This window comes from Phodopus roborovskii, unplaced genomic scaffold (genome assembly GCF_943737965.1).
Source record: "Phodopus roborovskii unplaced genomic scaffold, PHOROB, whole genome shotgun sequence".
NCBI lineage: Eukaryota > Metazoa > Chordata > Mammalia > Rodentia > Cricetidae > Phodopus > Phodopus roborovskii.
In genome coordinates this window covers 9,941,080-9,968,939 of record NW_026126563.1, presented here as the reverse complement: position 1 = coordinate 9,968,939, position 27,860 = coordinate 9,941,080, and the positions used below count along the sequence as shown (strand labels likewise).

Below are 27,860 nucleotides of genomic sequence, written 5' to 3'. Positions count from 1 at the left end.
GTGCACTGCGGCGCTCCGGCCTTTCGAGAGGACGGCGGGCAGCGAGGGTGAGGAGGCGCGCGCGCAGCCAAGAGGCGGCGGGCTGGGGAGTAGCGGCCGCGCCCCTGCCGGAGGCCGCGTCTCCTGGGAGCGGGATGGGGAAGCGCCAGCGCCACCCTAGAAAGCGGCGCGGCCCGGGCCCGCCCGCCCGCGGCCCGGTGGCTTCCGGCCCTCCGCCGCCTGCGCATGCGCAGGACTGGTCTCCCGGGCCTGCCCTGGCCTTGTCTGGGCTCGGTTTCCCAAGGCGGGTGGGCAGCATCCACCGCCCTCTGCGCTGGGAGTGAGTGCGGCGGTGCGGGGCCAGGGCAGCCTCGCCCCCGGGAGGTGGAGGCCATTGCATTTGGGCTCGCAAAAAGAGACCTTTGATCTTCCGCCTTGCCAGCTCAGGGAGAGATGACTGAGATCCGTCCACTCACAGAGCTCTAGAGTTCGGTGGGAGGTGCAAGCAGGGTGGGCCGAGGCTGGTAGGCTTCATACTGTGGTCACACAGAGTCCCGGGAAATGATGTCTGAGGCTGAGCACTAGAGGAGGTGGCCAGAGGGGAGGAGGTCGGTGAAGTCAGGAGCAGTTTTAGACAGCCACCGACGAGGGAAGCAGAAGCCTTCCGCCGAGCACGCTGCCAAGAACGGCCTCGGGGTATGGGGATCCTGCAGAAGACCTAATAGAATGGCTGGATGAATAATAGCATCACTTATTGATGCTCACAGTGGTCCCCAAAATGTCGGTAACTGTTTAAAAAAAAAAAGGGAAGCGTTTTAACCCCGAGCGTCCAGGTGGCATTATTAGAGAAACTCGATGAGGATGATTTCTTTGGAATCTTATGTCTTACCTTATTTACACAGGTTTTTAAAATTATATGCAACAAATACCATTGCTTTGATAGGGTTCTCAGTTTCCCAACGCTTGCATCGTTTTTGTCTTGGCGATTTTGTTTTTTTGTTTTGTTTTGTTTTTTGTTTTTTTTTTTTTTTTAAGTAATCCTTATCGCATCATTATGTACTCTCCCTTCCCCCCAACCTCAGATACAGAACCCCACCTTTTCAAGTGTGGAGCACTATTCAGGGTATTAATACTCTCAGCAGTGAAGAAACAGGCTAAGCAGCTACAATGGCCGACTTCATGCAGGCAGGGTTCATACCCAGATGAGTTCACCTCCTTTGTTTTGTGCTCAGCTGCCACTCCTGCGTACCAGGTTGGCACTAAGAGACATCAGAGAGGAGGTTTGGGATTTTCTCAAAATAGTTCAGAGGTGATCTTAAAATTAAGGTAGTTTTAAGGCCAGGCATTGATGGCACACGCCTTTAATCCCAGCACTCAGGAGGCAGAGGCAGGAGGATCACTGTGAGTTTGAGGCCATTGAGTGCCAGGACAGGCTCCAAAGCTAGAGAAACCCTGTCTCAGAAAAGCAAGAAAAGAAAAGAAAAGAAAAACAAACAACAAAACCCCCTAAGGTAGTTACAAAGTCAGGCTGAAAAGCAAAGGTAGTAGGACTGACTGGATTTAGCATCTGGGTGGCTGGTACTGCCCGTGGCTGATAGAGAAAAGAGCAACTTCAGGTAAAGACTCAACTGGCCCAGTGATATTTTTTAGGACAATTGTACTTTGCAGTATTCGGATCAGTTCTGCTTGGCATAAAAGTAAATATGCTTTTCTACTTCACACTGAACAGTTTGGAGTTTGGTTTTGTTTCTCCTCCCTCGGTGGTCCAGCTCTTGAAGAGAGAGTCATAATTTGTGGTAATGGGCAGCGTTGCTCCCAGATTGGAACAAGACTGTAGGCTCCCTTTGAAGCCCTCATATTTCTCTCCAGGTTGATGCTCACCCATCACTGCAGGTGGCCCTCCATATCTGCAGGGTCTGCATCTGCACATTCAATCAGCCGTCAACCAGAGCTACTGCAAAAGAGGCAGATACAGTGGTGGGCACCTGTAATTCCATCACTCAGGAGCCAGACTAATGAGTACAAGGCCAGCTTGGGCTGACTTTGTTCTAGAAATACCAAAAAGGAAGGAAACAGGGGAGGGAGGGCAAGAAATATTGTAAAGGAGAAATAAAATTTTATTTATGCTAAATAGTATGAAGTTCTTGTCATCTTTCCCTGAAGGGTTCCATAGACTAATTCTGCACAGCATTATTGACACCGCTTTAAGTGCTGTATCGAAGGGTGACTCCAGTTATCTGGTAGAAGGATAGCTGTGAGCAAGTGTGTACCACATTAGAAAAGGGACTTGAGGTCTTTGGTATCTCTCGGGGGCCCAGGGACCAAGCCGAGTTTCTTTTGTCAAATAGTAGCTTGTGGTTCAGTTAACAGGGATTGTAAGGGTTCAGAAGAGAGGGCTGAAGAAGTAGGTGTATTCTGAAATGTGACTGAAGCATGTGTTTTCCCTTCCTCACGCGTTTGAAGCTCCAAAAGAACAAGGTATGTTCTATGGAATATAGGAGTGTGTATATATGTGTGTGTATGTATATATGTATATATACACACACACACATAAACACGATGTAGGCTTTTAAAACATCATGCCTCTGGGTGCTTCTGGAGGAATTAAAACCATCAATAGCTTTTTATGATTCTCTGGCACTAGTTGGACAGTTGTTAAGTATAGTTCTTTGTGGTGTTCTTCTAGTGCTCTGTCCTTTAATAACCTTCAGTTACCTTTTAGTTATGAGACACAGCCTTGCTAATTAGCTAATTAGAGCATGAACTTGCTGTGCAGTCAGACTGGTCTCTTGCTGTGATCCTGCTGCGGTCGGGCCTTTCAAATGCTAGGCTCACCGGTGCACACACCCATATCTTCATTTTAAGGTCACAGTAAAGCCCGGGATGGAATGTTGTGAAGACTCACAAAAGGGTGTATTTGTACTTGGCCTTGGTTGACCTCAGCTTCTTTCTTTCGTTTTTAATTGTGTGTCTGCACACGGGCCTGCATGCTCTCTCTGCAGGCAGGAGCCCAGGGGAGTCAGAAGAGAATGCCTTATGTCCTTGGAACTGGGTTACTTGGCACAGGCAGTTATGAGCTGCCATGTGTTTGCTGGGAACTGAACCTGGCCCTGTGCAGGAGCAGTTAGTGCTCTTAACCACTGAGCCATCTCTCCAACCCTGACTGTTCTGTTATTAATACCTCTTTTATATTTTGGTCTTTGCATTCTTTCAGTAGATATTTGACAAAATCAAGCAGAATTCATTTTGTTTTCCTCTTTTGGGGTGGGTTGGGGTGTCAGATAACCCAGGCTGGCCTCAAACTCAACTATATAACCAGAGGGTGCTGTTGAACCCTGGAGCTAGCATCACAGGCCTGTACCACCACACCCAGTCTTTTTCTTAAAATTAACAAATTCTATGGAGTTTTATGCTGAGTTCATAAAATAACACCATGATTACAACTTAACAGTATTCTATAAAGGGAGGATGTGTGTACACCTTCAGACCCTGGAAGATCCCAGAGAAATACTCAGAAGTATCTACAAGGAGACATGCAAACTTGTTAATAGATGTGCTTTGTGGTATAAAATAGTAAAACTATGACTGTTCATCAGGAGAACATATTATAGTGCATTTATGTAGTAGAAAACAGTAGTGAAAATGACAAGTCCAAAGCTACCTATAGTAACCTACACACATGTAACATGATTGGGAATGATATGGCAAATTGCTAAGTGTATGCACTATATTATCATTAATATAAAGCATTGATTATATAAGAGGAGGACTTGGGTAAGAAGGTAAACAGGAAGCTCTGACTATATATCTTTGTCTTCTGAAGTTGAAGGATGGATAAAAGGGGTGGTTTTATTGTCCTTAATGCCTCTGTTGTATACCTGACAGTATTCTTTGTATCCTGGCTAGTTTGATGTCAACTTGACACAAGCTAGAGTCATCTGAAAGGAGGGAACCTCAATTGAGAAAATGACTCCATAAAATCCTGCTATAAAGAATTTTCTTAATTAGTGATTGATGGAGGAGGGCCCAGCCCATTGTGGATGATGCCATCCCTGGGCTGGTGGTCCTAGGTTTTATAAGAATGCAGGCTGAGCAAAGCTATGGAAGCAAGTCAGTAAGCAGCACCCTCCATGGATCCTGCTCTGCTTGAGTTCTCATTTTCCTTCACAGATGAACAGTGCTGTGGAAGTTTAGGCCAAATAAACCCTTTCCTCCCCAAGTTGCTTTGGTCGTGGTGTTTCATCACAGCAATAGTAACCCTAATTAAGACAGCTTATAAAGACAAGAAACGAATAGAAAAAAAGTGTCTCGTAAGTAAATTAGCAAATTAAAAAAAAAAAAAGCCCCCTGTAAATGACAGGCTTGGTGGCAAATGCCTATAGTGCTGCCTCTGGGAGACAAACGCAGGAGTGTTGTTGTGAATTGGAGGCAAACCTGATATCACTACAGAGAGGGTCCAGGCCAGGTAGGGCTATAGTGAGACCTTGTCTCAAAACAAACTCTAAGTCTCAATGGCATTCCTTCCCTTGAGCCTTTACATTTTAAGACCTGTCCCCTAATGATCTATAAGCCATATTTATCATTAGGTGCTAGAACTCACAATAGAGAGCAAAGGGGTAGCGCAGGGCTGGACTCCAGTCCTTAGGAGCAGAAGGTTTGTGAATTCAAGCCTGGGCTATAACAAGGCCTGGTCAAATGAACTAAGTAGTTAACAAGCATTTGAGGGGGAAGTGTGCAAAGTGAGGAAGCCGTCTTTAAATTCTGCTGCATTAGCTGACAGCATGCTGTCCTTGCATGCATGAAGCCCAGGCCCAGGGTTCAATCCCCAACATTGTAAGAACCAGCTATGGTGGTGCATGGCGGGGAGGTGGAGGCAGGGGTCTCACGGTGACCTTCAGCTGCTCAGGGCGTCAGCCTGGACTATATGAGACCGCAGTTTAAATACGTGCGTGCGTGCGTGCGTGCGTGCGTGCGTGTGTGTGTGTGTGTGTGTGTGTGTGTGTGTGTGTGTGTGTAAACATTTATTTTTTGTTACTATGTAACTTTCCCCCTCAGTACCTGTAAATACTGGCAGCTCCTTGGCCACACACACCAATTCAGAACATAGCAGTGGCAATTAGAATGTTTTAATTGTCCATAACCAAAAATGAAAAGACCTTGTTAATACAGTGTTCCTGTCTATGTATTTATTATTCTCACATTTAAAACAAATTATTCACCAGTTATTCTAAGAAACCTGAAAGTAGGTAGCAGCATCTCATTTTAGCATTTCCCTTCCAAGTTTTAACTCAAGACTAAAAAGAAGTATATAAAAACATTAAGCATTATTAAAAGTTTCATGCATTAAATGTTGGAGTTTTGATTGTTTTTTTTAAATGCTATTTTTTTTTTCCAAAAAAGGAGCAGCGTAACACCAGGCAATATCTTCCTGGATGTGAATGGTATTTTTGATTGCTTACCAGTTTTTAATTGTCCATTGTTTGTTAAGCTGTATTTTTAATTTCATTTGCTCTCTCCTAGGGAATGAAGGATGGCAGCACGCCGTGCGTTAAAGGCTGTTTTGGTAGATCTCAATGGCACACTTCACATTGAAGATGCAGCTGTGCCAGGCGCACAGGAAGCTCTTAAAAGGCAAGCTATCCTCCAGGTTCAGATGACAAATACGTTTTTAAGTGCCGCTTTACCAAGGCAGATCATTAGCTAAATGGATGGCCTTGAGATTGCATTTTACCAGCTCACCATACATGGCGGAACTGCCTTGGTTCAGCTTGAAGATGTATGCATTGCAATATCCTCGAACATTGTTCTCCCTGCCTTTATCTTTATTAGGTTTGGCCTTTTGCTCTAGTCTTTGTTCTCTCTCCTCCCTCCCCCATCTGGTTTTTTAAATCGATAATGTAAATTGGGGATGGAGACTCAAGAAACTAAAATAAGAATTTAATAGAATAAATAGCACTAGGGGGGATCACATGAATCCTGAAATCCAGTTGATATATATATATATATATATATATATATTTTCATACACATATATACACATATATATATGTATGTGTGTGGAACACATACACACGCAGGTATGTTCAGCTTCCTCATTACATATTATCTAACATTGAATTTGCAACTGTTCAAAATAATGCTTTCTTGAAAGACTTGGAATTTTTGAAATATGTCCATCAACTACATTTAATACTTCCAAAGATTAAGGACTGTCTTATATTTCTGACTCACCAATATAGTACTAAGCAAGTACAAGTCTAGAAACAAGCAGAGAATACGGGTAAAGAGAACTGAGGAGCTAGAAAGGTGGCTCATTAAAGACAGTGCTTGCCCTGCAAGCATAAGGACCCGAGTTCAGTCCCCAGCACCCACTTAAAGCCAGGTGTGATGGATCCAATACTCTCTGGCAGGCCAACCTTGCCAGATCTGCCAGCTTCAGGCTAGGAGACTTATCCCAGAAGAGGCAGAAAGCACCAAAGAAAAAGCAACTGAGATTGCCCTCTGACCTTACGTATGTACACATGTGCACACCCACACACATGTGCACATATATACACAACGTAAACTGACATTAGAGATTTTCAAAATCAACAATATAAAATTTGGTACTTGTCATTTTCAAACCCTAGAATATTCACTGTGTGCTCTTAATCTGAAAATCCGGTGACAAGTGTCACCACTGCTGGAGGGTAACAGCCAACACAGGTGTCATCCTTCCTCTAGTCCTTACTCTCCATGCAGAGAATCAAACATAAGAATGCCAGTGTAGCTGGTGCTCATTAGGTGGAGCTGTCCCTTTCATCTACAGTCATGATGCTGACTTCGTGACTGGAGGGATGATGGGCAGTGAGCGTTTAAAACCAAAAGACAACTGGGTTCTCAGCTAGACTGCATCCCTTAACATCATCTCTGTCTGAGTCAGCCTTCTAGGGCCAGGATGGGTGACTGCTTACCAGTGAGCTTGTCGAACAGACTTCTCATGCTTGCTTTCTTGCCTTTTCAAGTCTCTCAGGCTGGCCTTGAACTCAAAGCTGAAGGTGACCTTGCCTTCAGGTCCTCCCACTTTGATCTCTCAGGGACTGGAATTGCAGGTGTGGGCCACTGCCCTGGCCTGTAGAGCACTGGGGAACAGAACCTAGGGTTTTATGCAGGCTGGGCAGGCTGAGTTACAGCCCCAGACCTATTTATTTTTAACAGCTAAATTTAATTCTTATTTCCTCCATAGAAGCACTAGAGAAGCTGAACTAAAAACTCATGCTGCCTTGCTACAAACTGTGAAAGGGCTTTATAAAAATAAGTAAAATTTGGCAGAACTATTTAAACTCTTCATTTTTTATCTAAGGGATTTCCTTTATGATTCCATTGCTAAGTCTCTGATGAGCCAGAGCTTGAGATTTCTCTCCCAGATCGCCTCCCAGCTAGAGCCTGGTGTTTATTTACTGCAGCTGCCCTCCCAGGCCACAGTTCTCTCATTTGATTTCCTTAGCTATACTTGAACTATGGAAACGCTGACAGCAATTGATGAAATTAACATTAATTTCTAGAAGCAGTTCACTTCAGAATCTATTTTGGAATGGATGCTGTGCCACTTCTCTTAACACGATGAGCTCAGCTAAAGTTCCCACAGCTGTCAGTCATGCTGAGGAGCCCTGCAGACCTGTGGGGTTTGACAGCTTTTTACACAGTAGGACATGAACCTTCCACCCCAGACCTCATGGTCAAGGTGGGAACCTGCTGTCAGCGGGCCCCCCCCCCCCGTTGCTTTTAATTGCCTTGAGTATCGTATTCCTCCATGTATATATCCAAAGCCACACTGAACAAAGAGTTCTGGGTTGAAAATGAGGACTTATGTCCCCACCTGTCTTTAAATCTTTGTCCACAAGCTCAGCAAAACCACACATGAGTACTGGTCTCGCTGCTTTGAAAACGGGCTTTCTGCACTAGGGAAGAGAAAAATCCTTCTGTCTCTGCTGAACAGAAACACCTCTGTGATCTCTGTGATCCCGGAGGCTGCCCTCTGCCAGGCAGGAGGCTGTCCACTGTTCTGTCGGCATCAATGGCTGCTTTTCCTACCAGGGAAATCTCTGCACTGGCCCGACCACTATGTTTTCTATGGAAACAAATAGACAAAGGAAGTTGGAGAACTAGTTACACAAAAAGTTAGTTGTTTGCTTTTAAACAAACTGGGTGAAACTGGTGTGGTTATTGCACAGTGATCCCCCCCCCCCATCTCTAGGATGAAAGCCACGTTGAAGCAGTCATTTTCTTTTCTGAGATAAACCACCACATTGAGTATGTGCTGAAAAGCTATCACACGGCATTATAGAGGGGATCAGGGTTACAGTGAATTAATCAAGTAACTTTATTTAATGTTCTTTGGGTGCATTCTTAAAACTATATTTTATTTGTTTGCTTGCTTTAAATTGTGTCTAGTACTTTTATTCCTTGTGACCTTTTGGGGAAGACATAAAAAGCAACAGTCTATTACAAATTCTAAATTACAGCTAAATTATCATTACTTTTAGATTTTATGTTAAAACACTGTTGAACCAAGAAAAGAATATTTTTAAAGAAGGCTAGCTAGGTTCACAAATTCTTTCTCTGAAACCATGCCAATTATTCAGCAGCATATGGCGGAATCATCTAGTCCTGTGTGTAAGCAGTTTAAGAGAGACGGGGCCTTGCTGCCTAGTCTGGGCTGGCCTTGAATTCACTGTATGGCTCAAACTTTCCATTCTTCTGCTAGCTTCTGAGTCTGACAAGAAACCCAGTTTTGAGCATCTGTCTGAGCTGTCCGAGTGGCTTCTGTTTGTAAGCTCGGTGACTCCCTGGAGCGTGGAGACTAACACCTCTCACTCTGTGAGATGTACTGGATTATCTATTCCACTTGTTTGTGTTTTGTTGTTGCTTGCTTCCAGATTACTTTCACGATTCTCGAGTAACTATGGAGTAACTATGGCGTCCCTGGTTCTCTTGGGAAGGGTTATAAAACACTGTTGGACATAGGAACCATTGTCATGGCTCCACTGCTACGGAGCTGAATAAAGCTGGGGCGTTTATGCCTCCATCCGCCTTAGTTTTGTTGTGTTACATTAGTGGATAATCTTTAGGATAACTTACCCCTCAGAACCGTGAGGACAGTGAGTGATGTTTCATTTCTTTACTAAACTCCACAGCAGAAGGTAGCTAAAGTCCAGAAGGCCCTACAAAAGTGGATGGAGCGTTCAAAGTTTAACATTCCGGCTTTTGGAGGCAAAGCACTGCCCATAGGGAGGGTGTAGATAGTTTGTAAGCATTGGGAGATTAAAAATACCAACAACAGCTTTGTCCACAACAGCACAGTGACTGACCCTTGTGTCCCAACGCTTGTCCTAGGCTTTCTGGACTAGGAGGTGAAAGCCACCTCTTCACTTTTGAGTTTTACTTTTCAGGTTACGGGCTACTTCTGTGAAGGTTAGGTTTGTGACCAACACAACCAAAGAGAGCAAGCAAGACCTCCTGGAAAGGTTGAAGAAGCTGGAGTTTGACATCTCCGAAGATGAAATCTTCACTTCTCTGACAGCAGCCCGAAACTTAGTAGAGCAGAAACAAGTCAGGCCCATGCTGTTGGTTGATGACCGTGCACTGCCTGATTTCTCAGGTGAGAGAGGCTCTGGAGGAGTAACAAACAAGCTCTTCATGCCTGAAATCATGTGCAAGAGGCATCTCCTTAGATGCCCCTGTTACTACTGAAGAGTCCACAAAACAGACAGAACAGAAACAGCCTTGTCTGCATCCTTACAGTGAGTTACCCCGCTAAGGCTTGGCCGGCCAGCTCTACCACACACATTACACATTAGGAGCCGCTATAAACTAGGGGTAAAGGAAGCACCTCAGCACGCTGGAGTGCGACTTTTCCAGGTCATCTGCTGGAGTAATAGAGTTTGAGTCTGAATTGATGTTGCTCAGATCTTCTTAACGACCATCCACAATAAGAGAGATTCACTGTATAGTGTGTGTGTGTGTGTGTGTGTGTGTGTGTGTGTGTGTGTTTCTGTGTGTTAAATGGTACTCTTTGTGAGAAATACTATATTATCTGTTTGTGTTGTTTGATTTTTAATGCTATTTAGAGTATTGCAAATTAATTTCATAATCTGTTAGTGAATTGTGAGCCATGGTTTGAAAAGAATTATTTTGAGTATTATAACTGCTAATCCAGGCTATGCTCTCTTACCTTGGTTAAATGAGATAAATCAGGGTCTTCTTAAAAACAGATGCCATTCTAGACAGTACAAGTACTTCACAATGGATATGACATATTTTTCTATGAAAAGAAGATTGTTCTCACATGAGAAGAAGTAACTGTAGAAAATGTCGTAGCTGATATGAAGCTTTGCTGCATTGTTTTGTTGTCATAAAAGATACTTTGTGACATATGCAAATAGATGTGAACACTTTAATTATAATGCCATGCGGTAGCTTCACTAGTTGGTCAGGACCTCCAAACCTGTACTAATAGGAAATATACCTGTGTAGCAATCAGAGTTATCACTTGTAAGAAGTAGAAACAACTTTGACTGTACTCAGCTGGAAAACAGACATATTACCTTCCCTAGAATTTTGCAGGTTGTGTCGGTCTTCCACTGAGTGTGTCTTTGAGCAGTGACAAGCAGGTGCTTAGAGTATGGTGTCCGCTGACATTGCCCTACTGTCGCTCCTGGAAAAGTGGCTGACTCCCTGCCTAGACAGGCAGTAGATGAGACCTGCTTGGTGCATTGTGTTAGTAGGGAAACTAGTGAGGACCTATGAAGAGGGCATGTCCAAGGAACACTAGAGGGGAATATTTGAGTATCAAAAAGAATGATGTGGTTTTTATAACACACCAGACAGACAAGCCTAGTGATGCTCAGTCCACCGTAGGCCACCACTGAAGATTGGGAGGCCTCTAGATCCTTAATTCTGAAAAGACGAGAACAGCATTTTATCTTACTTTTTCAATTAAACTGTATTTTAAGATAACCAAATATTTGATAAAATTAAGTTCTTTATAGAAGAATCCCAGCTAGAAATGACAGAATTAAACATCACCACTTGGTAAGTCCTCAGAGACAGGCAGGACTATCAGAAGACCTTAAAGCCTTAGCTGCAGAGATGACCTTCAAAGTGCAGGGGCGTGGTTAACAGCACCTCGATTCCACTGATCAACACCACTACAAGTGGGAGAACCAGAATCTTGCTTTGTGGTGTAATACGGTAAGAAATTCACAGTACTGTCTATGAAACAAGCTACACAGCCTCTCAATCTAATGCCCTGTGCACAGGAAAGACAGGGGTAAAGAAACAGCTTACACACTACTACAATCAGCCAAATGCAGAATGTTTAGCCTTCTTCAGAGTTAGAGTCTAATTATACCAAGAAGGATAGGAAGTAAACTTACAGAATGAGAAATAAAAGATAACAGTCAAAGGCAATGTGGGCCTTGTGGATTGCCAGTTTGACATTCCCTGTGTTAAGAAACAGTTAAAGATGTTTGGGGAAATTCAACTATTGGATGATATTAGGAGCTATTAACTTTTTGGTATATTTATATTAAGGTTTTTGATATTTTCATCATTAATTAAAAATAAATATGAAAGTAAGATGACACAATAACCTGGGTTTGCTCTAGAAAGACTTTCAAAAATACAAGAGCTGATTGCCAAATGTCGATGGTTGAAAAAAGCTAGATGACAGATCTATCTAGGCTCATAATACCAGGCTTTCTTGCCTTTTTTTTTTTTTTTTTTTTTTTTTTGGTGTGTTTTTTGGGTGTTTATGGATATTTTCATGGTAACAAGAAAGTTTGTGGGGCAGCAGGATGGCCCAGTGAATGAAAGCACTTGCCACAGCCTGAAAATCTGGGTTTGCTTCAAGGGGACCAATACTATGCAAGGGGACAACTAACTCCTGCAAGTTGTCCTCTGACCTTCACACTTGCACCATAGCACGCACACAAAGTAAATTTTACAAGGCCATGGAGTAGCCCACAGAACTGTCAAGGAAGCTGAAGAGTTAGTGTTCAGGGCTTTGAAGGCAGAAGCAGTGTGCAGAAGTTATGAGGTGTAACTGTTGTCCCTGCTGAGTGGCCCCTGCAGGCACTGCAGCGGGGACCTGGTAAGCCTGGTAGCCACTTCCTTGGAGGAGGAACTTCCTGCACCTCTGTGTTTCAAACTCCCAGTTCAAAGCCCTGCCTGGAGCTTGTGACTGCAGAGCTGTAGTCTTAGGCCGCCCTCCTCAGCCTCAAGGGAGCCCATTATTCTGGCATTCTCTGCCTCTGTCCCTGTGATGACATGCGAGCCAACAAGCTCTTCAGTTCCAGTGTGATGAGTAACTGAAAATCAAGACAAGTCTCGTAGTCAACACAGTTGTTCCTGAAGAAGCCTAAGGAGAGCAGAGTGAGCTTTGTGTCTGCCTTTTCCTTGCTGACTGTAGAAATATTTAAATTCTAGATATTAAAAAAGAAAAGTGGGATTCTGATGCAGGAGCAGTAAGCTAGAATTGAGACATAAAAGCAGAATCTTGAGTCAGGGCTGAAAGAAATCTTGTCATTCAGTGACCTGGAACATATTTATATACATGAAAATAACCAATGTGGGGGAATATTTCAAAAACATTGTATCATCTTTGCCAACATTATCTCTTGTTTCAGTGGTAGATATAATGCAAAGAATTAATACTAAAAATACTCAGTTCTCACTAAAGACAATTATTTTAGTTTGTTCCCTTAACAAACTTTAACAAGTTATTTAATGCTCATGGCAATTAGTAACAAAAAATTGAAAGTGGGTGTCTGAACACAATGATGGGCAAAGGTGAATTAGCATATGCAAAATTATTCGTATGAAGGCATAGATTATCACCTTAAAGGTAAATGTGTTTGTCATATCTGAAGTCCTATTGTTAGCTACTAAGACCCTAAAACATGCTTTAATATATGAGAAAATATAAAATTCCACATGATGGTGCTTTAAGTATTTGTCGTTCATGTGCCAGGTGTAAGTCTAATTCCCTTGCCTCTTAGAATTCCGTTCCCTCATCAGTCACTCATGTTCTCCTGGTTGTAATCAGTAAAACATTTTGAAATCAGGGATCACTAGCAAATACCGGATTACCATTTTCAATTCAGATATTCTACATACTCAATAGCTATAAAACCATGTATGAAGACTATGGAAAAACATTAATGTCTCTTCTCCCTCCTCTCCTTACCCAAACCTTCTATTTTTCTTTCTCTCTCCTCTTAGTTGGTGATAGCAAAATGTGCACATAACTGGAGATTGTGTTACACAGTGTGACAGCTCTAAACTTTCATTTTTCCCATTGCCAGGAGTACAAACAGGTGACCCCAATGCTGTGGTCATCGGCCTGGCACCAGAACATTTTCATTACCAGCTTCTGAATCAGGCATTCCGGTAAGCTAGCTACTTTTTTTCTAACCATATGCTCTCCCTTCATTTCTTCTTTAGATTTTAGCACATAAGATTCTGTATTTTAATTTCTGACTACCTAGATTGCGCATGAGGACAAATATCTTCGAAGTTACTTCAATATCAACATTAAATAATACTATCTTGGGTTTTGTTTGTTTGTTTGGGACAAGGTCTCTCTCTATAGCTCTGGCTGTCCTGGAACAACTCTCTATGTAGACCAGGCTGGCCTTGAACTCACAAGATCTACCTGCCTCTGCCTCCCAAATGCTGGGATTAAAGGCTTGTGTCACTATGCCCAGCTTTGTTTTGAATTTTTTGAATTACATGTATTTCTCTGTGTGTGTGTGTGTGTGTGTGTGTGTGTGTGTGTGTGTGTGTACACTTGCATACATTCTCACACACCTGTCACTACTGCATGGAGGAGAGGACAGCTTCAGGAGTTGGCTGTTTGCTTTCACTGCGTGTGCCCTGAGGATCAAATTTAAGGCATTAGGCTCGATGCAAGCACCTTTACCTGCATCTTCTCGTTTTGATTTTGTTTTTCTAGTCATCAGAATGTTAATATGTGGTGATCATTTTTTTCCTCATATTTATAGAACCAATGTTCTAGAGTAGGAATTCATAATAAAATTGCAGCTGGGAAGGGAGTAGGGTTTTTGGTGTGGTTTTATTATTATCACATTACTGTTGGCTTTTCCCACGGACAGCGCTGGTTGCTAAGAGAAAGTAGCATGCAGCTACTCAACTGAATACAATGAGGATGAGTCCTCTCACTGAGAAAAGCCAGGCTATGCATTTTCAAGGCAGATATGAGGGACAGCCCTGGCACAGTGATTCAGGTCGTGTCCATGTGACTTGCTAAATCACTAGGTTGGGTGGATCAGGGGCTGAAGAAGAAAGAGCATATCCAGAAGAATGTCAGATTCCAGCCTCTGTGAGTTGACTTGACTGAGTTTATGGAAGCTCTGCTCAGCTTTAGTGGTGAGGGGTGGGTGGAGACACTGGACTTGTGAGACAGCCCGGTGGGGACACTCCAGACTCATGCATGCTGATGTTATAAATCCGGTGTGTGTGTGTGTGTGTGTGTGTGTGTGTGTGTGTGTGTGTGTGTGTGTGTAGCTTACACCAGCTCATACAGTTTCTTCCAAGAGGAAGACCAGATGGTGTGTGTGTGTGTGTGTGTGTGTGTGTGTGTGTGTGTGTGTGTGTTTAGCTTACACCAGCTCATACAGTTTCTTCCAAGAGGAAGACCAGATGGTGGACTTGTTCTTTTAGTTTCAAAATGAGTTGAACATAATTTACTTATAAGTCTGATCTGGAAAGAGATTTTTTTTCTGTAAAGTTTTTATTTTCTCATTGTGCTTTTTAATTTTTGTCTAACAACAGTGTAATTTGTCTTTGTATTTATGGTAGGTGAATAGTTTGGAATATTACAGAGAGATATCTGAACTAATTTAAAAAAAAAGTCAATGGTTTGACAGAGGACTAGAAATGCGGAGTAATTGTCTTGTCTACCATGCACAAAGTCCCTAGTTTGATCCCCAGCACCACATAAACTGGGAATGGTGTGGCATGCATGTGTAATCCCAGCACTCAGAGACAGAGGCAGAAGGACCAGAAGGTCAGTCATCCTCAGCTCTATAGAGTTCAAGGTTAGCCTGGAAAACAAGACACTCTATCCCAAAACAACAACCCAAAATAACCAAACAAACAAAAGAAGGAAAAACAAACAATGGCCTGGTAGCCGTCTAGTATTGTAACTGCAAAACACTGTATTGTATTTTTCCTCCCAGTATAAGGACATAACAAGATCACCCTAACATATCTTTGATGTAGAATTCATTTATTGATGTGCATGCCCTATGAGAAATGTTAATTAAACACAGTAGCAGGGTTACATAACTGGCCACATTTGTTTGCTGTTAGTTTTAGAAAATGGCCATCCTCACATAAAATCTGAATGGGCAGCAATTGCAGTTTGAGGGCAGGTGTTTTTTGTTTTTGTTTTTTTGTTTTTTTCCTCTGTACATGGTCATTGTGAACCCTTGGTCAATGGGAATGTCTTAGTATGGTTTCTGTAGCTGCATCGAAACACCATGACAAAAAAAAAAAAAAAAAAAAAAAAAAAAAAATCAAGCTGTGGAGGCAAGGGTTTATTAGGCTTACACTTCAGCATTGCTGGTTATCACTGAAGGAAGTCAGGACAGGAGCTCACACAGGGCAGGAACCTGGACACAGGAGCTGATGCAGAGGCCATGAAGGGGTGCTGCTTACTGGCTTGTTCCTATGGCTCCTTCAACCCACCTTTTTAGAAATGAGGAACAACAGCCTAGGGGTGGCGCCGCCACCCACCATGGGCTGGGCCCTCCTCCATTGATCACTAATTGTGGTCTTACAGCTCAATCTCATGGAGGCCTTTCCTCAGCTGAGGCTGCTTCCTCTGATGACTCTAGCTGTGTCAAGTTCACACACAGAAAACCAGCCAGTACAGGGAACCACCATTGTTTGCAGCCCTTTTAGGTATTGTGATGCTCAAGCCTTTATTTAAAATTTATCTAGTAATTGCTGAATGACTTGAAAATGTATTTCACAGTATATGGCATTAAAATGTCTTATGCTTCACATACTTTTAATTGTCCTGCTTTAGTTTCTTATGGAATTGTCTGCCCTCCTTTTGTAAGACCTCCAACCATATCAGGGTTGGTGTTTATTTAAAATAGAAACCCTGCATTGTTCCTTACTCCTGTTAGGCTTTTATGCATCCTCTAGCCACAGATTTCAAGAAGAAACTATTGATTGATTTTAGCTGGTAATTTGGGAAGGACATATTTAATAGGAAGTTGGGAGGTCTCTTTTAAATGAATTCTAGACTCAGGGTAATAAAATGTATGTTGACATAATACTGGCTCTGTAATTGCTCGGATGCTGTCTAATTAGCACACTTTCCGAACCATATTGATTTTTTTCAAACACCACATTTTAAAGCATTACAGTGTACTTATAGGTCAACTCTAATTTCACAAATGCACTTAACAGCTGGATGGAGAGTTAACAAAGATTCTAGGTCTTGGCCTTGTTTGCATATTGATGTTCCCAGGGAGACTGTGCCTTCCAACCAGTGACTGCAGCTGTTTGGGTTATATGTGGCAAATATAGGCATCTCAAATGAACCACCGATTAAATTACTATTCACGTCGATAATGAGAATAAACGCTGGATGTTAAAGCCCATTGCATAACTGCCTCCACAGGCATTATGCATCAAATTTCATATTGCACTGCTTCATCCATATTATATTTTTAATGAACTGCCCTCTCTAAAATGCATGGCACATACATACATCTGTCTTACCTGCCTGAGTGGAATTGCAAATGATTTTAAAGAATTGATTTGGGGAAATGATATAAACCAGCTGTAAAAAAAAAACAAAAAGGTATAATCTGGATTTGTTTTGTCTAAGACATTCAAATCCCAAGGCCCTGTGGCAACTTCTTTCCTCTTTCCTTAAGACACACTACAGGAATAATTAATGTTCCTGTGCCTATCAGCTATTTTAAGAAGTAGAAATTATCAGTACATTTGATAGTTCCTACAAATGATACATACACACACACATATACATACACAGATATGCACACGCGCACACACTCATGCACTCACACACATACACACACACACTCATACACAAGACATGCAAACACACTCATACGCACACGCACGCACGCATGCACGGCCTTGGTAATTGTACTATTAGGACCATGAATGTGCTACTCTCGTTTTTATTCATTTCTTTATCTGTGTCACATACGTAGTAGTTATCCCTAACTGATAGGAAGTATTGCTTTTTTTATCACTAATTCTTCACCAGATTGTTTTCTTTCCTAGAAATATTTTATGATTCGTTAATATGAACATAGTTATATTTTTAATTTCACAGCATTATAGAAAAGTCTGTTTATCTTATGATCATAACTAGGAGCTCCATGTTTGAGCCTTTAACATAATGGACCAATTGGAAGGAACACTACATAGGTAAATAGATAATTTAATAATCTAGCTTGATCCTAGTATTAATAAGACTAAAAGATAACTAATCATGAAAATAGCATGTTTTCATTGTAGAAAATTATAAATGCTAAAAAAAAAAAAAAAAAAAAAAAAGTAAACTGAAAGTTACCTGCTTTTGCCACCTTAAAAGAATCATTCTGGGTGGTAGTGGTACACACCTTTAGTCCCAGCACTTGGGAGGCAGAGGCAGGTGGATCTTTGTGAGTTCAAGGCCAGCCTTGTCTATAGAACAAAATCCTGGACAGTCAGGTCTGGCACACAGAGGAAACCCTGTCTCAAAAAAAAAAAAAAAAAAAAAAAAAGAGGTTCATAATAGTGATTCAGTGTTTTAGACATAGCTAGTTTATTGTTCTCTGTGCTCATACTTACGTATACTAGAACGTCACAGTACACAAACACACAGGGCATCACAACTCCACATTCAGGCACATAAGGGACTCCTTTCTGAGAGGCAGCTCTGCTGATGACTCTCCTGTTTGAGCCTCTCCCAGGGTCAGAGCTGTGCAGATTTTGCTATCTTTTGAATTGGGGGGGGTGGATTTCTTTTCTTTTTTTAATTAAACAGTTGGGGTGGACTGGGGAGATGGTTCAGCCATTAAGAACCTTCCAGAGGACAATCCAAATGCACGAGCCCCTCACAGGCACATAGGCCAAACATTCACACACACAGATAATTATAATTATTTTTAATAGTTCCATATATTTATATAATTTATTTATATAAATATTTATATTTATATAATAAATAAATAAACTTATTTATATAAATAAATTTGGTCATTTTTACCTCTCATTCCACTTCCTCATCTTCCTCTCTCTCCCACCAAACCCTTCCTTCCTCCCAACAAGGTGGAGAGGGGACTCTCACATTGTTGGATAGAAGAGTGTTTGGGAATTTGGGACTGTGTCTTCTTTAATAGCATCCAAAGTTAGGGTTAAGTGTTCCAGTCCATGTAATTATGACTCAGAAGAAGACAACAAAGGGGATGGGGGAGGATGAACAGTTATGACCTCTGTGAGTATTGTTTGCATGCCACTCTGGAATCTCCGTATTGGAACCCTGGATAGGGCTAATTTCAGAGTAGTGTGGTACCAAGGTCAATTAGAAAATTTTTGTGGAACTTTTCTATTTTTGAAATGGTTGTCTGCTATATAGTCCTAATCATAGCCCCCAAAGGGTCAGCGAGATGGCTGAGGGTATAAAGGTGCTTGCTACCCAGTGCCCTGAGGACCTTCTCTGGAACCCACATAGCGGAAGGAGAGAACCTACTCCCACAAGTTCAAACAATAAGAAGTCAAAGACACCAGTGTGCCCTGAAGTGTGCTCGCTCCCCCGATGCTGGCAGCACAGCTCCTCCCAGGAAGCCCCTGCTGTCACTAAGGCCAGTCCATGGTCTCCACGTGAATGAAGTACGCACAGGTCACTGTTGTTGTTCTGAGATTTGCCCACGTGGGCTCTGCCCCTTCTCGCATTGTGTAATGTAGCATGTGACGTGAACTTTCCACACTTTCTACTGTCCCTGGCTATCTTGTTAGCTGTGTGGAGGCGCCCAGCAGTCTCAGACTGCAGCCCATCGTCACTGCAGTGCTGACAGACTGACCCTGGCCTCAGAAGGAAGTCACTTGAAAAGATGGTGTGGTGTGGCTCAGAGTGTTCTCCGCTCTGACTCTGGTTCTGGTTCTCTGAAACAAGGCGCATGGGACTTGAAGTGTGAGAAGATCCCTCTGACATACTCTGCCGCTTTGAGCCATAGCCCCCATCTGTTTGCCTTCGGGCAGCTTGAATTTCTTTTCTATTCTTTTTTTTCTGGTTTTTCAAGACAGGGTTTCTTTGTAGCTTTGGAGCCTGTCCTGGAATCTGCTCTGTAGACCATGCTGGCCTCAGACCCACAGAGATCCACCTGCTTCTGCCTCCTGAATGCTGGGATTAAAGGCATGCACCACCACCCTAAGTTTCTTATTCCACCATAGGCGTATAGCTAGACAATTTTACATTTCCTGCTAACATGTTATTTCTAGTAACAGAAATAGAAAGCCACCAGCCACCCGTTGTTCCCTGCTTAGTAGATATAGAGGTTGCTTTTAAATACACTTGTTATTTTTCTTGACACAGCATTTCACTGTGTGTCCAGGCTGGCCTTAAACTTGAGATTGTCCAGCCCCAGACTCCAGAGAGGGAATTCTGAGAATACAGGTGTGTGCTACCATGCCTGGCTCTATTTTCATATTTAAACACAAAAGACCTTTAAATCTGTGCCTAGGAAACATTTACTTAAATGTTCTTCAACCCTTCCAAGACCCAGTGAGGCAGAGCAGAGAACAGTAGGTCTAGAGCCCCCTTCCCAGCCGCTACAGAGCCAGCTTAGAGAATGGAGAGGAGCCCACAGGATCAGCCCTCCCAAGGAAGACACTCAAAATTAAGTATACACATCAGTCAAGATGGTAATTCTCAACCCTGGTTAATATATAATAAAATATTAATCAAGCTAAGCCAAATGAGTTTAGTTTTGCTGTGTAAGTGGAAAGCGATCTTGAGGTCTATTGCATGAAGAGTTTCAGTTCCATGGTGCAGGAGCAAATACATGTGGTTGGGAGGCAGGGCTAGGTGAGTCCCTGGGCTGTGCCTGAGGCATTGAGTATAACACTGTGGTTCTTTAAGACAAGCAGAGGGCTTTGCACTCTGTCCTGTGCTGTGAGCAATTTGTAGTAACTAACAGTAAACCTGTAATAGTCCAGCATTGGTTTTTACTTAATAAAATATTTAATCATAAATGTCTGAATTCTGCATCTCCCACAGGAAGTTATTTCTGTGCCCACTGACAAGAATAATTTAGCAGTTTCATAGCCGAGCGCTTAATTACTCATAATTGTGAGGGATAAGATGTGATGAATTCTTCCTCCATGGACATACTAAATATTTTAACTAAGTAGATGACTTAAAGTAAATTAAGCTAGTGAGGTCATTTATTTCACGGTTAAAATCAGAGAGTAATAAGGTCGTATCTCCAATTCCACTAGACAGCAATCCAAACGTGGCTACCTCTGTTTGACTACAGCTACTCTGCTGGGATAGGGTTAAGTTTGTGAGAGACCCTACACGTAGAGCTTGTTTCTCCCACTGCTGGAAGGCTGGATGCACTTTGTCCTGTGTAGACGGTGGTGGTAGGCCTGTCCTGTGTAGACGGTGGTGGTAAGCTGCCCTATAGACCTTGTTAGTGGTACTCTGAGAGGATGGCCTGATGTGTGGTGTGGAGAGCAGTCAGAGAAGGGATGGAATTACAAGGAGAAACTAGAAAATTCTCTACTACACTTCTGAAGTAAAAAGAGACTTACATTTTGAAGTAGAGAAGACAGAATTGCAAGCACTCGATGCACGTGCTCCTCCATCACGGCAGCAACAACCCTGTGTTGTCTTCAGAGGCTCTCCAACCTCCTGCTTCCCATTAGGGAAGGGAAACAACTCGTCTCATTAAGTTAAGCTTCTTCCCTCCAGTGCCTTATTTAGCATTAGTTCTCTTAATTCTCTTTCCCTGGTGATTTGCTAAAGTGTGTAAAATCACTAAAGGTAAGAGGTTGACGCAATCCCAAATTTAATAATCTATCGCCTTTCTTTAGTGTATCTGTGTGTGTGATTGCCAGCAGTTCTTGGTGAAGTCATTAGAAGACAGCAAGTCATTACAAGTTAATAAGGAACTATTTGTTTTTGTGATTGTGAATAAAACCACTTTGTAAGCCTGACATTTTTTCCCACTCGTGAACGACTTGCTTTTAGCCTGTCTCTATTTTCTCCATCTCTCTAGGTTACTCCTGGATGGAGCCCCTCTGATAGCTATCCACAAGGCCAGGTATTACAAGAGAAAAGATGGCTTAGCCCTGGGACCAGGACCATTTGTGACCGCCTTAGAGTATGCCACAGACTCGAAAGCCATAGTCGTGGGGAAACCAGAGAAGACGTTCTTTCTGGAAGCATTGAGGGACACTGGCTGTGCACCAGAGGAGGCCGTCATGATAGGAGATGTAAGTGGAAGAGCCATAGAGATGTCCTGAGTTGTCTGTCATGTTAGCAGATACAGCTTCAAATCCCTGCCTCTTGTGGCAGCTGTCCTGTAGATGTTCATGGTATTCTTGTAAAAATAGTGTTGTGTCTAACATGTCTCCATAGCAACTGAATATATATATGTTTGTGTATATATTTATACATACACACACATATATATATATACATACATATATATACACACATACACATATATGTATATGTATATGAAAAGCCACTTATACTCCAGTCAGCTAAATGCTTTATGTATCCTGCTAAAGAAAATCCCAATTAAGAGCTCAGAAATTTTTTTAATGTAGCTTGTACAGAAATCCTATACCAAAAGAACTGTCTTTTTAGCATAAACTTATGGAATTACCCAATTGTTGTATCCCTTAACGAGGGATGCTGACCACCTTAGCTCTTTGAGTAGCTAGGTAGAGCCTGGAATGAGTGGAAGTTGGTCACCTGTGGTGATGTGCATCTGGCTGTTGTCCTCACGAGCTGAGCCGGTATTATTTACCATGTGTACTGTGTGTGCCAAGTTGATGTGAGTGGATTAATTTAGATCTAAATGACAGCGTGCCAGGCTGGAAGCAACCACTAAGACTGTCTGATCTAACCCTTATTTTACCAGTAGGGAACTGAAGCCTAGAGAGGTGGGTCTCCTGCCGCACAGCCGGGTGTGACCTCAAGGCTTGGACTCCCTCCCAGCTTCTTAGTTCCTGGTGGCGAAAGTGTCACAGTCCTCCTGGTGTCACCTCCTACTTCCCAGGTCATCCACTAGAGTTGAGGACGGGAGAGGAAGCATGCAGCGGTGTGCTCAGCTGCATGTGGTTGCCATTATCCAGGAGGGAGGCAGCCCCTCCTCCCTCTACCCATCCTCATTTCTTCAACAGCGAAAATTTAGCCGTGTTAATGCAAACATCTTTGTAGACTTAAAAGGAAGATGGTTTCCATGAACCGTGGTTGAATAATAGCAATCATTTTTTAGACAGGAGTTGTCTTCAGGCATGACCTAAGTGAGTGTGCTTCCAAATATGAATTGGCAAGGTTGGTTGTCTTGATGCTCCTCCTAGGCTTTGAATTTTTAGTTACTCCATGTCCATTGTCAAATCAACCAAGTATATGTTGTCTAGGTTTCTAGTTTGGGGGAATTTTAAAGATTAAAAATGTCCTGTCCTGTCCAGTGAGCCTCAAACTTACGTGCTCAATCAATTTTTCTGCCTCAGTTTCCTGAGTGCTGGGGCCCATGGGTATGTGCTACCACACCCAGCTGCACCAGGGGTATTCATTCATCTCTGTCTTGAGTAAGAATCGGTTCTCAGAGCTCCCTCCAGGTGGTTCTGATTGCCAAGTGTGACGTGAACGCAGACAGTCTGCTCACACATACTTCTCCACTTGGTCCTACTGGTCAGATGGACTTAAAGGCATTTGGCCATAGAAAAGTTATTTTGTGATTCTGGTTCATTGACTGTCTGAAGCTTGGTAATTAATTCACCTCTCAAGGATGTTGTTTCTCAAGATCTCCCTTAAGAGCACAGGCACACGTGTAAAAAGCATGGAGACGTGTCCCTGTGTGTGTTCTGTGTTCAGTTACTGGCACCCCTAGTGTACACCTTCTGCCCTGGTGGCGTTCTCCAGCATGGCTGCCTTCCCAGGAGTGTTCACACACAGCTCCCTAACCCTTTATGCACATGTCCTTTTATTGCATTTTAAGAAAGAAGAGAAAAGCAGGGTTTGGTGGCTTGAACAGGTATGCCCCCCCCCCAATAGACTCATGTGTTTGAATGTTTGACCATTGTGAGGAGTGGCACTATTAGAAGGTGCCATTTGGTACTGTTAGGAGGTGTGGCCTTGTTGGAGTGGGTGTGGCCTTGTTGAAGGAAGTGTGTCACTGTGGAGGCGGGCTTTGAGTCTCATATGCTCAAGCCACCCCCAGTGGGACAGTTGCTTCTGCTGCCTGCAAAACAAGATGTAGAACTCTCAGCTCCTTCTCCAGCACCACGTCTGCCTACGCAGTGCCATGAAGATAATGGACTAAACCACAGAAACTGCAAGCCAACCCCAATTAAATGTTTTTCTTCCTAAGAGTTGCCATGGTCATGGTGTCTCTTCACAGCAACAGAAACCCTAACTAAGACTTGGGGAATTTTAGGTGGCCAGTGCAGCCCAAACAGTCATTGGTGGAGGTTGCTGGCAAGCTGAGTGAAGACTGGACTAAATGTCTTTATGTTTTTCCAGGATTGCAGGGATGATGTTGGTGGGGCTCAGAACACTGGCATGCTGGGCATCTTAGTCAAAACTGGTATGTATCTCCTACATATGGCATTTTAGAGATAAGGATGGAGTGGGGCCTGGTGGCACACCTTTAACCCCAACACTTGGGAGGCTGAGAGTGAAGGATTGCCGTGAGTTTGGGGCCAGTCTGGCCTAGGTAGAAAGTTCCAGGCCAGTCAGGGAACCCGGTCTCCCTGAAACCAGGGTGTCAGAGGTGACCGTTGCTAGGACAGCCTCGGCAGGTGGCAGAGCTCTTCTGTGCTTTAGCTGTCCTTCTACCTCGAAGCTAAAAGGGAATGAGTTTCAGACTCCAGAAAAAAGGCCGCAAGCCAGAGCAGGCTAGAGGCATTGGAATAGTTACACAGAGAAGCACACACAGTTGTGTAGAAGTTCCTAGAAATGTGATTCTCATCAGAGGAAGCAGAAGGCCGGGGTCACTGTGCTTTGAAAGTAACTCCTATATTGTATGACTGGACAGTGAGGACGGAGATCTCTAGGAACCAGCCTGCTGGATGCTTTTATCCTACCTGTTCATTGCGCATTTTTTAAACTATATGCAGAAAACATTTTTCTTGTCTCTTAACCTGTTCTGTTTTGGTGTTCAAAAGTTTAGAGGCCTGGGAATACAGCTTGCCTGCATAAGGCCCTGAGTTTGAACTTTAGCACTATAGAAAAAGAAGAGTTTACAAATTATTTCCACTAAAGTTAGTTTTCTTCATACAGTCTCTCAAGTTTAGAAAACAGGAAATGCCTTTGGCAGGTTCAGCTAATTCAGTCTTTTAACAGCAATAGAGGGGTTAATTGTCCTGTGTCTTGGGCTCAGTTCTGTGCTGACTAGCTATGTGAGATGATCAAGAAAGGATGGAAACATGAAGTCACAGAAGAGTTATTAATTACAGTGACCATGAAAGTGAGATCTCTCAAGAGCTGTTTTGAGATTAGCAACAAAAACAAAAATGTAGATGGTTGGAAGATGTCAGGCGGTTCAAGGCGCTGTGTGAAGTGAGAAAATGTTTGAGCACATGTGTGGAACATTCGGGGCCTTGCAAACAGCAAATGCCATCACTTCAGAATTAGCCCAACATCTCTTCAAATTTCTCCATCATCTCCTACCCAGGAGCATTACAACCCTATGATGTCAGCAACAAGGAAACGGGAGAAGCCGAGAAAAATGGCACCATCCATCCCCCCTTTGTTTCCTTTTACTTTTCTACCATTGAAGGAACCGACCCTAGGATGACTATTTTTGCTTTTGGCTACTAGTTCATGAATGTTTCCTTTTTTAAGCTCGTGGAACTAAGAATTTTTATACCAGCCACTGGGTCTGTGCAGTGCTGTGAATGGGCCATCTGCCCAGGCTGACCTTCACCTGCTCTGCTTTCTTCCTGTATAGTTGCTGATTCTCAGCAGTCTGTCTCAGCTGCATCTTTAGTCCTGAAGAAGCCAACATCTGAAACACGTACTCAGGAAAGCAACTGGCCTTGGAGAGAGCGGGCCGTTTGTGCTTTGATCTTAGAAAAACTTACAGGAAGCCCATGGTTCTAAACCACGAAAGCAGCCGGAGCTGGTGACTTCCAGCTCAGTACAATGGACAAGCATGAGCTGTCCAGGGATCTAAGATTACTCTGAGCATCTAAATCCGTATTCAGGAAGAGTACTTCTCATGGACTGTCTTGGGCGATTTTGCTTCTTAGTAGAAGCACATGGTCAGTGGTCAGTTTTGTATGTTCAGCTGTTGGTTAAAGACTTCTGGTTTGTCCTAACTGGAATCTATTTCTGCTTAGCATGTGACATGGTGATCTAGAGAACACCGTGCCTCTACCTTACAGCATCCACACAGCTTCTTTACTGTCTCTTTCATCCCTTTATTGACCCAGGAAGGCACTGGCTGCTGCCGTGAACTGGGCAGATGTGCACCCTGCTTCATTCATTCAGCCACGTGGTTGAGCACCTGCTTTGTGCCAGACACCATGGTGGGGACATTTGAGTCTTGTAGGAACCCACTTACTAACTAGTCTAGCAGAAGCATTCCAGAATCCCATGGCTTAGACTCTTATCTGTCCGGTAGACCACTGGATCTGGAAAGTAGGTGGTAGAGCAGTAGTCAGTCAGACACATGCCAAGCAGAAACTGCCCGGAAGTCTGCTCTTAGCAGGATTTAGCTTAAGAGTTAAGCAGTAGAGTTTGTGTGTGCAGCGAGCACTTTGAGAAGTGCGGGCGCGGGTGGGCCAGTGAGGTATGTGTTAAATCACCTTTAGACCACCAGTGAAGGTGATAGTGAAGAACCCCGGTAGGACAGAACAAGAACCACCTTTTGAAAGAGGGAGCTGCAGCACTCAAGGGGTCTGTTTTGTGAGAGAAGCTAAATTCAGGCAGAGAAACCGCGATAAAGCTACAGAATAAATAGAGGGCATAGAAAAGGAGACAGGAAAAGGAAGTAACATGCATGATAGCCTGCAGGCCTTAGGCAAGTGTCTCCTCACCCCTCCTCCCTCCCTCTCTTCTCTCCTGTCCATTTTTTAAAGACACCTTTAGGGAATGCTTGCCCTGTGGCCATCATGAGGTTAGGTGCTAGGGAGCCGTTAGGGTGCAGAGCAGACATAATCCCTGCTCCCAGAAAGACTACAGTCTCCGTAGCGGTGAGTCACCAAACACGTGGGTAGCTACAAATTACAAACATTGCAGAGACAACTGGTTGCTAGGAGGGAGAGGAGATTTGGAAAGCCATCAGGTGGGCTGAGTTGGAGAGATGACTGCGGCGACCCTGCTGCCTCCCTTACATATGTGAAACTAATGTGTTGTGCCAGGCCCATGAATTCCAGAGTCACAAGTTAGGCAGCAGGCCTGCATTTGGCATCTGATTCATATCTAGTCTGCTATTTTAAAAAGCATTTAAATCACCAGCCCATCTTTAGGACTGAAGGTTAGGGAGAAAATGATTCTGTGATTTGAAGGAAACCTTAACTGTGAGGGGCCCCAGCAGCTAGAACTCTCCATTGAGAGAGATCAGAGGACCTGGGAAAGTAATCAATGTGACAGTTCTTTGAATTGCCCCTTGCCTCCTAAAGCCTCGGGGGAAGGTGCTTTAGGGGATGTGGGCCCCTTGATTCCCTGGTAATTGCAGGGTGCTCCGGGTGTGTTGAACTTGGCATTCTAGCTCTAACTTTTGTTCACCGGATTTGCCTTCATTTCAGGGAAATACCGAACTGCAGATGAAGAAAAAATTAATCCACCTCCATACTTAACTTGCGAGAGCTTCCCTCATGCTGTGGACCACATTCTGCAGCATCTCCTGTGAACCCATGTGTGGCGTGAGGCAACTTGATCCACAGCTTCCATTGTCTAGACGGGATGGATGGATCCCTCAGCAGACAGCCCCATCCAGTGCCAATCCCAATGAACCTTCTTCTATTGTGCATTAATTAGAAAGAGGGGCATTGAATTGCAGCCAGCCCTAAGCTGGCTAATCTCTTTTGTTTTGTAAAAGAAGATGAGACCTGAAGAAAGGGAGAGCAGAGATTTCTGTGCCATTCCTGTTAAAATATTCATCCGGTTCACTGGGCTGGGAGGAGGGGCTCCTGCAGGAGTGCAGCAGCCTCGGTCCTCACCCATCTTCGCCAGGAGGGAGAGGACAGCCACCTCCTGCAGGGGTGCACTGCAAGGCGCATCCGGCTGTCGTCCAGTTGCAGAGTCAACTGTGAAACCCAGCACCAGAGCCAAGTAGGGTGCAAGACAGAAGCAGCACAGCAAGCCCTTCTGTTGAGATCCAGCGAAGCTGCTATAACAGATGTGGAAAGCCAAACTTCCACCGTATTCCCAGCACAGATGACTTCCTTTTCTCTTCATTAGCCAGAGATGACTAATTTAAATTTAGAACCCGAATTTAATTTAAAATAATATTTCCATTAATAACCTATTCATTGCAGATACCTATTATACTGTGTAACAGTTGTTTTGGAAATTTTATGTAAAATTAAAACTATCAGTATTTTACAGATGTTTTAATTAGACATTGTTATTAACAGGAACAGTGCAGAAACTAAAATCA

At 43.3% G+C, this 27,860-nt stretch overlaps 1 protein-coding gene and 1 non-coding gene across 3 annotated transcripts; one reads left to right on the top strand and one right to left on the bottom strand.

The window, feature by feature from the left end:
• Hdhd2 (haloacid dehalogenase like hydrolase domain containing 2) lies at window positions 1-27,805 on the top strand. 2 transcript variants are annotated; one of them, XM_051202219.1, is made up of 7 exons: window positions 1-47; window positions 5,500-5,610; window positions 9,411-9,619; window positions 13,326-13,410; window positions 21,297-21,513; window positions 23,777-23,840; window positions 27,007-27,805. In XM_051202219.1, exons 2-7 carry the CDS (start codon window positions 5,510-5,512, stop codon window positions 27,108-27,110), a joined length of 780 nt encoding a protein of 259 aa, XP_051058176.1. In that variant the 5' UTR covers window positions 1-47; window positions 5,500-5,509; the 3' UTR covers window positions 27,111-27,805. The 2 variants fall into 2 exon arrangements, with proteins under 2 accessions (XP_051058176.1, XP_051058177.1); XM_051202220.1 differs by lacking the exon at window positions 1-47 and adding an exon at window positions 3,069-3,102.
• On the bottom strand, window positions 7,761-7,887 carry LOC127235090 (small nucleolar RNA SNORA40). Its single transcript, XR_007835678.1, has one exon. It is a non-coding gene; the product is annotated as a small nucleolar RNA SNORA40 (small nucleolar RNA).
• Window positions 27,806-27,860: the final 55 nt, after the last annotated feature.